Source organism: Bos indicus, chromosome 11, assembly GCF_029378745.1.
Source record: "Bos indicus isolate NIAB-ARS_2022 breed Sahiwal x Tharparkar chromosome 11, NIAB-ARS_B.indTharparkar_mat_pri_1.0, whole genome shotgun sequence".
In the NCBI taxonomy this organism is placed as follows: domain Eukaryota; kingdom Metazoa; phylum Chordata; class Mammalia; order Artiodactyla; family Bovidae; genus Bos; species Bos indicus.
In genome coordinates this window covers 19,714,836-19,727,949 of record NC_091770.1, presented here as the reverse complement: position 1 = coordinate 19,727,949, position 13,114 = coordinate 19,714,836, and the positions used below count along the sequence as shown (strand labels likewise).

Genomic DNA, 13,114 nt, shown 5'->3' with positions numbered 1-13,114 from the left:
CACCTGCATTGGGAGATGTTATTATGAATTTTGCAAAACTTTTAAATGAATATGTAGTTTTAAAATCACAACAGAATCTATGTATATTATTTCTGCAATCTATACTCCTGGAGCTAGAGAAAGATCAAAATAGCAATATTTTGTTGTCTTTATTGCTTTTTAGAGGACACAGCCAGAAACCTCAGGTCTAAATGTGCATATACATTTTGCGGATATATATTTGGCCTTCTGAGCAATGCTATGGGGAAGTGAAAAAGTGGAGATGGGTGAGCATTACAGACACAGATTTTTTCAAATGAAGAACTGAAGATTTTGCAAAGACCCAGTCAGTGCCCTGAACTTTTCTGGAAAATGCTTGAGCGATGAGGCCCAGGGGAGATCATTGAAATGAGTGGTATGTGCCTTGCTCTCCAACTGGGGCCTGAGAAGACACAGAGCTGGACTCATGCGTGAGCACACACCACAGAGCTAGGCTCGCCCAGCCACCGCTCTCCAGGGCTTGGATGGAGAAGTCAAGTAGATCCCAGTGCAGGTTCCAGCCTCATCTCTACAACATGTATAACCATGAGCAAGTTAAATTGCATACCTCAGCCTTTTAAAATCTGTAGCACTGGGAGAATAATTGTCCCCAAAAAGGTGGCACTGCCGTGTGAACTGAATGAGATTATCCAAGCAAAGTTTTCCATCAAGTGCCTGACAGAGCTGGAAAAAGCCCTGGATAAAAGTCTGCCATCATCAGCATTATTCCTCTCTCTGCCTAGAGCTTAGAAGAAATTAATGTCGTCTTTGGGTCTCCTCCACCTAAGTCCTTAAGGAAAGCAAGAGCTGTTTGGATGGAAGACAAGAGGCTAATGGGGCAACAGACAATGCATCTGGGCTCACCTTGAGAGGCAGAAGTCATATATTGGATAGAGAGGAAGAGCCCACCAGCTGTGCTGCTGGGCCTTGCGGGTATCACTTTGTCACTGCAGTGGAGTGCCAAGGGGTTTGCTGGAAGAGTTAGGCAAGTGGGCTGCTCTCAGAGAGGCCAGCCTCTCCCCATTCCTTCCCAAGCTGCCCCTAAAAATGGGGCTACCTTGAAAACACAGGCATTCAGAGCTGGGGTTTCAGATTGCTGAAGAGGATAGACACTTAGGAGTCAGAGAGACATTCAGGTTTAGTCCCTCTAATGGCCTAATCCACCCTCCATAGCAGTGTCTTCCAAACTGCAGTGCAAAAATCAGTGCGTCTTGAAATCAGATTAGTGGTTCATGACTAGAGTAAAAGGAAAACTAGTAAAATAAAATTAAAATCAGAGGAACTAAAGAGCCTCTTGATGAAGGTTAAAGAGGAGAGTGAAAAGGCTGGCTTAAAACTCAACATTAAAAAAACTAAGATCATAGCATCTGGTCCCATCACTTCACGGCAAATAGATGGGGAAACAATCAACACAGTGACAGACTTTTATTTTCTCGGGCTCTAAAATCACTGCAGATGGTGACTGCAGCCATGAAATTAAAAGATGCTTGCTCATTGGAAGAAAAGCTATGACCAACCTAGACAGCATATTAAAAGCAGAGACATTACCAACAAAGGTCCATGTAGTCAAAGCTATGGTTTTTCCAGTAGTCATGTATGGGTGTGAGAGTTGGAGAATAAAGAAGGCTAAGCGCCAAAGAATTGATGCTTTTGAACTATGGTGTTGGAGAAGACTCTTGAGAGTCCTTGGACTGTAAGGAAATCAAACCAGTTAATCCTAAAGGAAATCAATCCTGAATACTCATTAGAAGGACTGATGCTAAAGATGAAGCTCCAAAACTTTAGCCACCTGATGCAAAGACCTGATTCATTAGAAAAGACCCTGATGCTGGGAAAGATTGAAAGCAGGAGAAGAAGCAGACAACAGAGAACAAAGTGGTTGGATGGCAACACTAACTCAATGGACATGAGTTTGAGCAAGCTCCAGGAGATAGTAAAGAACAGGGAAGCCTGGCCTACTGCAGTCCATGGGGTCACAAAGAGTCAGACACGACTTAGCTACTGAACAACATCAACAGATTGCACATAATAGGAGTATTTTTTAAGAAAGTTTTTTATTAGTTAACTCTATGTTTTTGTGTATAAAATGTAATATATATATATATTTGCCATGTGTCGGAGTCAGAAGCTTGAGAAGCACTGTACTTGAAAAAGTAGTTTATCACTGGTCTTAACTCTCCCTCCAGGTAAAATACAATTTCAAAAGGGGAATAAAGGCCTGTTAAGACCATAACTCACTCTTGACCCAGAACTGTTAAGAAAGAAATGTCCAAGTCTGTTGAGATTGGGTGTTTAAAGTTCAAGAAAACTTGGTTGGGTGCCTGGGGGTGTGTTATAGAAAAAATCAAGAGTTGGATACCTAGTACCCTGTCTGATTTTGGCCCTCTCAGACAGAGAATTCATATATAAATTGATTTAGGTTAACATGCATCTCTTAATTCAGAATAGATATTTACTCTTAGTTGTCTGCTTTTCTAGGATGCTTATTTTAGTTAATAAGATGAGATGACAGATCTGAATATAAGACAACTCAGAATTTTGAGCATAGCATCATCTCTCATGGGAACGGAATGTGTTGGACAACCTTCAGAGTAGTGTGCTGTTTCTCACCTGGCGAGCAGCAAAGCTTCCAGGCGATCCAGGATATCGCTCTATCAGCAATGGTCGTAAGTCATTTTGCCACATTTCAGAAATACTGGTGCCTTCTGCAACTTGCCGAAGAGATGATACATTCAAAAGGGCTGGTTGGTGATAATTCTGATAAATAAATAAACATTAATATTTACATCATTTCATAACATATTTAAGATTTATCCTGAAACATTTGCAATTGTAAAATATTTGCTTTGAACTTCAAGATAAAGGGATAGCTCTTACATTATAACATAGTAAATTAAACTGCTGCTACTGCTGCTGAGTCATCTGCAACCCCACAGATGGCAGCCAACCAGGCTCCCCCGTCCCTGGGATTCTCCAGGCAAGAACACTGGAGTGGGTTGCCATTTCCTTCTCCGGTGAATGAAAGTGAAAAGGGAAAGTGAAGTTGTTCAGTTGTGTCCAACTCTTCACGACCCCATGGACTGTAGCCTACCAGGCTCCTCCGTCCACGGGATTTTCCAGGCAAGAGTACTGGAGTGGGTTGCCATTGCCTTCTCCCAGTAAATTAAACTACTCAACTTTAAAATTGGCCCCTTAGATCTACAAGTTCGACTGTTTTGGCAGCTTGTTTTTAAAACAGAATTAAGATAATGCTTTGAATCTGAGAATTAATGCTTAACACTTGTAGCTGTGTAACTTTTAATAATCTTGCTACAATTACTTTGTAAAACTAAGGTTTACAAATAACAATTGTTGATATCCTAATCTTAAGAAAACTCAATATTGCAAAAACTACAGCCAACAAAACAATATACTCTGTTAGCATAATTGTTCTATAAAAGCCAGTGTGATGTTATGGAATAAGCATACTCTTGGGGTGAGAGGAGCTGGATTCAAAGTTTCTGCTGCCATTTACAGGTTGTATGACCTTGGCCAGGTCACTTAAATTCTCATTTCCCTAAAATACTAATAAAGGAATTTGAGCTAAATCTGCATTGTCTAATATGGTAGCCAGGAGCCACATGTGCTATTAAGCTCTTGAAATGTAGAGAGTCAGGTGGAAGCGTGCTTTATGTGTAACACACATATTGAATTTTGAAGACTTCGTATGAAAAAACATGCAAAATAGCTCACTAAGAATTTTTATAGTGATTAAAAGTTGAAATGAAAAAATTTGATATATTGAGTTAAATAGTGTTAAAATTAATTTAACCTATTGTCTTTTACTTTTTTAATAGAGCTACTAGAAAATTTTAAATTACATATGTGCTTCGCATTATATATTTCTATTGAATAGCTCTAACCGGATGATTGTTGCAATTCTTTTCAGTCAGAGATTGATGATTCTACAATCCACTAAATAGTACATTTTTTGTCTTCAGTTAAAATTATTTTAATATTCCATTAATGCTCACACTCTTTGATACACTTATATATTAAGTGAACCTTAATTTAAGCAGCTGAACAAAGATAACATTCAAATTTGTATTCTGGATACTACTTTATACATGCTGAATTTTCTTATAATTCTAGTAATGATGAATCATTCATTCATTACATGTTCATCAGGCATTCAATGACAGAAAGTGTTACTCCTCCCCATAGGGAAGTGAGTCCTTGATCTGATTTCTTCTCTGAGGGGAATGATGAAGGTAACATAAATTTTTCGGAAATCAAAACAGAGCTCATGGGAGCCCTCTCTATTTTATGGCTTTTTCCAAAACCAGTATAAATTGATTATGTGCAGGTTATCACATGGGTGTTTTCACTCCATGAGAAACTGTGGAATTAGAGCATGCTTATTGTCTGATTGGAGAAGAAATGGCAACCCACTCCAGTACTCTTGCCTGGAAAATCCCATGGACAGAGAAGCCTGGTAGACTACAGTCCATGGGATCACAAAGAGTCGCACACGACTGAGCGACTTCACTTTATTGTCTAACGCTTATTATACTTATACTTCACTATGTCTCAGTGGCACTCTCAGCTATTATCACACAAAGATAGGGGGCTGTGGGTCCAGGCAGCCCCCTTCAACTTGGCCTCTCAACTCAACTCCTCATCATTTACTATCTATAACTCTGGCTAGGTTACTTAACCTCATTATGACTTAACATCCTCATCTGTAAAAGGGAAGTAATAACACCTACTTTCCAGGGTAATTATAACTAAGTGAGCTAACTCATGTAAACTACCTCAGTAAACATTTGGTAAGTATTATTAGTTCTATTACTGTCTATCAGACACTGAAGAGGTATAAAATTCTGAGCTGGAAAGGTCACTTAGAGATGATTATAATCCAATCTCTTTGCTGTCAGTGGAAACTGAGTCAGAGAGACTAGCTGATTTTCCCAAGGTTGTAGGAGAGTTACAGGTAAGTTCGAGAAAGGATCATGGTGGTGTCAATTCCCAATCCCATGCTCTGCCTCCCTGCATTATCTGTGACTTTCAGTGCACAACACTGTCTATTGATGCTGCTTCTGAACATCTTAAGGTTTGTGTTTATTTACTGATCATACATTTAAAAATATATTTCCTTGCTAAATTTGTTGCTGTAGCCTTTAAAGTCCCTGGTACCTCAGATCTAAGTCTTCCTGTTAACACTCAAACAGCACTTTGAGAAGAAAGAGGGAGATAAAAGATAAAACCATAGAAATGTGAGAAGCGAAAAGAAGAGAATGGAGGCAAGAAGTTGGAAAACTCACACGGTTAATTATTACTTAACACAGACAACAAGAGCCTCTGATCTCTCCTGCTGCCCCACAAGCCCCGTGCAGGACCACTCAGACCAACTCACCATGCTTCAGTCTCCCTGGCATTCTTCAGGACCCAAGGCAGTGAGGCTCAGGCTTGTTGGGGCATTTGCATTGTGGTGCCTTCTACCCTTGAAGGCTTTCCACTTCCTCTTCACCTAGCTAACTCCTGCTCATTTCAGGTTGGAGTGTAGAGGCCTTGTGTGTCTATTTGTTTAATGTCTAATTTCATGCAAGATGTCAACTCCAAGAGGACAGGAACTATCTCTCTTACTTGCCATGCTCTCCCCAGAACCACACAGCACCTAGCTCACGTGGCACACTCAATAATAATTGGGTTAACTCATCAAATATGGAATCAACAAGTGAACTGTCTTTCTAAAACTAACTTCATTAAGACGGTATGTACATAATAATAAAGTAAAATGGGAAGTTTCCCATCATATATACCAAGTCAGTTGAATGAACAGAGATTATAGAGCCAGGAAAGACAAGCGGCTGCCTGCTACAGAGGGCCAGGAAGTGCTGTAGTTCAATGTTGGTAGACTTTGTTCTTTTTGAGTTTCTGAGAGTCGGTGTTTGTGACGTTTAGAGTTGAGAGCTGGCCTGGGAAAGTCACTGTGACAATCAAGAACTGTTGTGTCAAAGGCTGTCTGGCCAAGGACTCCTTTTCATTTACTGTTTATTACTCCATCCATCCCAGACCCTATCTGGTCACTGTGGTCCTTGACTCCATGTCCACAGTGAATGGAAATCAAGTTGATATTTAAATGGGCGATTTATATAAAGATTGCCGCCATGGCTTGCCCGCTTGCCCAACAGGGTGGAGTGTTGCTCCAGGACCCTTTGTTTTGGGCATGTAAGATCCTCTGTTCAATAAATCACTGATTGTCTCTGTCACCATCTCCAGGCTCTTTCTTTGGCCTCGAAACTGGGCAACTACAAGGTTCACAGGCCTGCAGGGCGCAGCCCAACAATTCATGAGCCAAACAGGAGCCCAAGGAAACTCCCATGAGCCCCAAGATGTTGGGAAATAAGGATTATGAGGAAGAAGGGAAATAAGTAAATAAGTAAGTAGGTGATTTACGGAGGCTTAAAAAGAGTTCTTAAGAGATTTAAGGAAAAAACAGGAACAAAATAATCCTCTAGCATCACTACCTGTTACAGATACTGTGAATGAAACATGGTTGACAAACAATGCTTAATGGATAAGTAAAGGGTAAGCTCATTAGATAAGTCTATTGGTGCTCCTGAATACAGAAACTTACCTGTGTTGATCCTCAGTCTCCTGGGCTTACGCATTAAATGAACACACTTCGGTAAAGAGCCCTTCCCCTCCCTGCCTCTCTGGGAGTAAAGATGCCCCTGTGAAATCACAGAGATTAAAAGCTATGCTATGCCAAGCTAAGTCACTTCAGTCGTGTCCGACTCTGTGCGACCCCATAGACGGCAGCCCACCAGGCTCTCCTGTCCCTGGGATTCTCCAGGCAAGAACACTGGAGTGGGTTGCCATTTCCTTCTCCAATGCATGAAAGTGAAAAGTGAAAGTGAAGTCGCTCAGTCGTGTCCGACTCTTAGCGACCCCATGGACTGCAGCCTTCCAGGCTCCTCCATCCATGGGATTTTCCAGGCAAGAGTACTGGAGTGGGGTGCCATTGCCTTCTGCTAGAGAAGGGGAAACAGTCATAATCGGTTAATTGCCTAAGCTTTTCTATTCATTAAAGCCCTGAATGGAGAACCATTTGATTTTTCCAACCTAAACAGCATTTGTTTGATTTTTACGGAGGCTGACTCTCAGAACTCAATAAATATAAAAATCTATGTGCAGCTGAGAGGAAGCAGTAGAGAAGAAACCTGAAAATAAAGTGCAAATTGGGCACAAAGACAGTAAATGAATGAGGTAAAACTGTGTTGAGCTCAATGTTAAATGTCAACCCCAAACCACTCTAGGTTTATTTCAGTTAAAAGGCACATAGACAATTTTCCATTGGTACGGGCATTCTCAGAGGAGTGAGTCTCTATTACAGCCCCTGCCTTGTCTTTCCATCCAGGCAGAAAGGACAATAAGTCTGCTTTGGGTGACAAGAATCTTTCAGCTGCAAAAGTGTGAACCAGGTCTCCTTCAGCATCTCCTCTGGACTAATCACACGGTGCCCGGCCAAAGAGGGTTTTAATTACACAATTTGCAGAACTGGCCCGGCTTGCAGATGGATTTGAGGTCCCACACCATTGAATGGAAGGGAGAACATTACAGAAGCACAGCCAAATCAATTCTAGTTTCCATCCAATATGAGCATCTCCCAGACAGCACTCACATTAACACCTGTGTCTACTTCAAATTCAACCCATTTATAGAACTCCTTCTGGGTCAGATGCCACTGATATGATAAATGAAGTTGTGGAACAGTTGAGAAGTGAATATGATAAAGTCCTATCTTCTTTAATGCTAGCAGCCCTCTATCTAAAAGCAAAACAGTGCAGGTTTTAAAAACAACAATTTAGAGCCAAATCCCAGATCCTCACTTGCTAGCTATGACCAGGAAAAGCTCCCATATCTGCATAATGGATGTCATAGTACTTACCGGCCAGATGCAAGAAGCTCAAAAACAGCACATTTTCTTTCTCCTTTTACCACCAACATGCAGACTACCACTGGCCCTCTGCCCCTGCCAGTGGAGTCTCCATTGCTGCTTTATGATTCACAGGAATCATAATGGGCAGAGGGATAGATGGCCAAGAATTTTAGAACCACAGAGGAGGGGAACCTAATGGGGTTTTAGAATATGTGTGGTTCCAGAAGTGGAAAAACGTGAATTCTGGTGAGAGCAGTAATTCTCCTCCAGAACAATCCTAGAGGAGGGCTCCTAGGTGAAGCCAACTCTCCTGTACAAGGTTCCTCCATCCTTCATATGACTTAAAGTTTTCTTTTTTACTTTTGTTAATAACAAAGGGAAAATCTATCAAGTAAAATACATTGGGTCCCAGCTTCATGATAAAGAAAGTTTGGAAACCACCTAAACATCCAATAATAAAGGCATGGTTGAATTAAGGAAAGACAAGGACTCTTCAATTCGCAGCTGTAATGGTGGTCAAGGTTCCTCATCTGTAAATTGGGGATGAATATATCCTTCTTACTACAAGGGCACTGCGAGGTTCAAGTCAGATGCTTATATATAGAAGCCTGATACCCAGATGCCAATGCCCCTAAATATATACCAGTGAGCCCACCTGTGAATCAAATAACATATAATATGACTTCTATGGAAAAATCGTTTACAGGTTTCAAACAAATCGCAGTCTTCTAAACACAACCATAAAGTAGGGTTGAACTGTTTTTACATATTAGATCCCACTGGAAAAGACACACCTTTATTTCAAAGCAAAGAAATGGATTTCAAAATCAGTACTTCCTTTACCACACCTCACCTTTTGGCAGACCAGTGTGCCAAGGGCACACCCCACATGATTAAAATAGCTAAATATCATGCAGAGCAGGAAGGCATGAATTTTAGTGTGGATTAATTCATTTCCCAGGCTGCAAATTGTACTTGACACCTGATAGATCTTATTAAAGCCTTAAAGGGTAAGGGGCTGGGGGACCAGAAATCAGGCATTGTCGTGGCTGACTTTATCATTTGCATCATTTGCTTGCACATCTTGAAAGGAAACAAATAGAACAGCGATTAGAAGATTCTTAAATATAAAAGAGATTCGGGCTTTAAAAGACATTTCTCAAAAGCTAGAGTCTCATTAGTTTAAAAGACTGAAAGAATCCAGCACCTTCTCACACCCACAAATACCTCCTGCCTGTAAATGACCCCTCAGAACAGCTCCTTCTGTCCCCACCTCACTTATTCCCATCCATTTCCACAGATCATAAAGACACATTTGGTGTGGCTCCACATTCTGGTAGTTAATGCCCCTTCCCAATTTCTGGCAGGAAAGAGAAGATGGAAGTCTGTAACCCTATGTTCATCAATGGACATTAGTCCTATTGAATTCTCATGGGAAGCTTTTCTTATAATGAAGTTATTTGTGAATCGATTGCCCTCATCGTCCCCAGGTTCCCTGTGGCTAGTGATGTCCTTATGTAAGTGGAGCACCCTTGTGGTCCTTGAATGGTGAAGCTATAAGTATCACCCAGAGAGCTGAAGTGGACTATTGATATCCATAGTCTGTGGCAGGCCAGGACCCACAGGTGAGCCCGGAGAGGGCCTGTGCATTCGCCCTGAGCCCTCTAAGTCAGTACTGGCAGACCACAAGCATTTAAGAGATCTGTTCAACAACGCTGTCAAAGGTCATATCCCTTTCAGTTCAGTTCAGTTCAGTTCAGTCACTCAGTCGTGTCGGACTCTCCGCGACCCCATGAATCGCAGCACGCCAGGCCTCCCTGTCCATCACCAACTCCTGGAGTTCACTCAGACTCACGTCCATCGAGTCAATGATGCCATCCAGCCATCTCATTCTCTGTCCCTTTACTTTGCTGCTTTTCTTAGTATCTTTGAAAGTATACCAACCTTTGCTTAAGTCCCTAGCAGTTTTACACAGTTTTGAAAAACTGTTACACAAGAAATGGAAATAACTGTGAACCTATTTACTTCACACAGAGGGAGCTTGCAAATCCCTTTTATCCTAAGTTCATTACATGAAATCTCCACCTACAATTTTATACATTTCTTTAACAATTGTATTTTACTTTTAACGAAAAAAAAAAAAACCATTTAAAGTAAAGTGGGTCTCCAAGTAATCTCCTCCTTTCGGCGCTGATTCGTTTAAAAATCTAAAACAGACCGACACACACGTCCGTGCCTGGAAACTTCAACACCGGGAAGGCGTCCCGGGATACGGCGGCGCGGCGAGGGAGCGGTGGCACACCCCCAGGCACACCCCGCACCTAGGCCGCCTGGAGCGCCGAGACCCAGCCCCCGCGTCTCCTGAGCTGGCGGATGCGCCGGTGCTGCGCCCTCACCTCCCCGCTCCGCCACTGCAGGCAAGTCACACTTCGTGTGCCTATCAGTACCAGCATCAGACCGCAGCCGAGCACAGCCCGGTGACATCACCCAGCTCCCAAAGGCATCTCCAAAGCCTCCCGGCGGCCAACCAGGCACCCTGGCGAGCACGCAGAGCCCCAACTCTTCTGGGCGCAGGGTTGGGGGACCTCGGTTCTGCCCGCTTCTCATCCTGCCCAGGTGGGGGTCGCGGGACTGAGTCCCCGCACGCGAGAGAGCCGCCCAGATACAATCGCGCAGCAGCAGTCTCTCACCTTCTCTTGGGTCCAGTCTACCGCGCCCCGACGGACCCCACTGACTGCCAGGGGTAGGACGGCCACCAGCAGCAGCAGGTGGAGGGTGTCCACGACGCGCGGGTCCCTGCAGCCTGCCATCTCTCCTGGGCTGTCTGGGTGCCGGTTCCTGGAGCCGCCGGCGGTCACGAGCCCGGGAACGCGCGTCCTTCGCCTTCCCCCTTCTCCACCCTTGGGTCGACTGCGCCCGCCTCCCCATCGTCTCCGGGTCGCCTCCCCGCCGCTCTGCGCAGGCCAAAACCGCAGCTCTCCACCCACCACCCCCACCTTAGCAACCCGGGGACTGGGCTGTCCTAGGAGGCACGAGCTTCCGAATCCACGGGGACTCACTGCCACTTCCTTGGAAGAAGGGAAGGAGAGAAGAGACATGGGAGAAGCATCTTTACGATCTCCACTGCTGTGACGGGAATGGAAAGGGGAGGAGACCCTGTGAGGTTGAGAATTGTTTTCCCACGGCCCATTTAGAAGGGATAGACAGGGATCGCTATTTACCGAATACTTCTGTACTAGCCACTGTTCTAGGTGCTTTTCTGATGTTTCCTTATTGAATCTTCACAACCAAGTTATGTAGGTATTAATCGCATTTAACAGATGAGGAGACAAAGCCTGAATGGAACCTTCAGAGTATTTCCTTTATAACAGCCCATATATCTTTTCTCTTTTTTTCTCACAAATAGTTACTGTGCCTTATAGGAGACAATCATACTCCCAAGCTGAGAAGTATGGTTGAAGTAATTGAAATAAATGAGATCTAAAATGTTCACAGGGGCCAACTCCTCCAGTCCATACCCCTAAAGGAAAAGCTAAATACAATCGTCTTTACTTTGTAACATCAAAGATCACTGTTATCCAGGTAATCCTAGAAACAAAACGGTATCTCAATTTTAGGCAGTTGAGACGTTTCTAGTCTAAGTTGTCGGGACAGTTACTTCACCACCCTTTTTTTCTTCCAAACTGAGGATCAGGGTGTGGGCTGCCATGAGTCATCTCCTAGTAACATATAGATCCCAGAAAAAGAATCAAAACAAGGACACTTAAACAGACCTATTTCCCAGAGGGCGAAGGTCTGAAGGTAATGGACAGTCAGAAGGCTCACCCACTCTGTTTTAGGCTTGGCTATAAACAGAGTTTGAAAAGGGAGAGGACTGACCTGGGAATACTCTGTCTGCCCTCCTCTGAAGTCAGGGAGGAAGACAGGAAGGAAATACCCACTTTCCTGATCAAAATGACTAATCCTGTTCATGTCTGAGAGTTTTGAGTAACCATGCAAATCTTCAGGCTCAAACAAAATTAAACACTTCTGATCATCAGACAACCTCAGAACTTTCTACTGGTATATATTCACATCTCCTCTTTTGCTGCTTAGGCCAACCTTGAAATTGTGGGTTTCCTGAGTGTCTGGGTAAGAAACAGCATAATTGTTTTTCTTACCTTACTACCTTTTTATCTTTCCACAATAAGATTTCTTCAAGAAAGGGGAGGTGGAAATATGAAAACAAATGTTAAAGATAATATGCTGAGTATAAGCAATTCAAAATAAATGCTTGTGTTAAAAGGTTAACACATAATTTTGATGATTAGTTTCCATTGCCTAGGGTTCTCAAGTCTTCTCCAATTTTGGTTATATTTAAGTCAGTAAGATGCAGTTCCAGTTTGGGATCTACAGGATGTAGACTGAGACAGAGCTAGGCATTCAGGATGTATTAGGGAGTGCCCATGGGACAAACCCCTGTGGGAGGGAGAGGGCGGAACTCCACTGGGTGGAGGCAAGAGTCAGCAGGGGAGTGGCCCTGTCTTCCACAGCTTCACCCAGAGTGAAGATTTGTCCCACCGTGACCCAGAATGGCTGAAGCTTTATAACCTCACCTCGTCTTCTTCCTACAAGAAACAGTTCTCTGCAGCCAAAGGAGCTGACAGCTAGAGGCTGTCTGCCAGAAACACGCCAGCAACTGGAGCAGAGTCTTTCGATAAAGGGAATGTGAACAGTACATCTCTGTATTCACTACTCATGCATCCTTATGATGTACCTGTACCCCTAAAACATTTGCATAGTAAGTGAAACTGATTTTAGTAAATTATTCTTTTACACAGGTCAGATTTTTTGATAAGCAATGAATCCAGTACAACTCTATTTATGTCTCTTCCTTCTTTATTTTTATCTTTTCTTGATATGCAGATGATACCACCCTAATGTCAGAAAGTGAAAAAAAACTAAAGAGCCTCTTGATGACAGTGAAAGAGGAAAGTGAAAAAGCTAGTTTAAAACTCAACATTCAAAAAATGAATATCATGACATCCAGTCCCATCAGTTCAGCTCAGGTCATCAGTTCAGTCATTCAGTTGTGTCCAACTCTTTGCAACTCCATGGACTGCAGCACGCCAGGCCTCTGTTCATCACCAACTCCCAGAGTTTACTCAAACTCATGTCAACTGAATCAGTGAT

General features: G+C 42.9%; 1 protein-coding gene across 1 annotated transcript in view; it reads right to left on the bottom strand.

Annotated features, from left to right (window-relative positions):
• QPCT (glutaminyl-peptide cyclotransferase) overlaps positions 1-10,865 on the bottom strand; it is a 29,899-nt gene extending 19,034 nt beyond the window's left edge. The window contains exons 1-2 of the mRNA XM_019970000.2: positions 10,633-10,865; positions 2,629-2,775 (exon numbers count right to left, since the gene is read on the bottom strand). Coding sequence (XP_019825559.2) covers positions 2,629-2,775; positions 10,633-10,752 — 267 coding nt within the window. The 5' untranslated portion in view covers positions 10,753-10,865. The remainder of the gene's footprint in view (positions 1-2,628; positions 2,776-10,632) is intronic.
• Between the last annotated feature and the right edge of the window lie 2,249 nt (positions 10,866-13,114).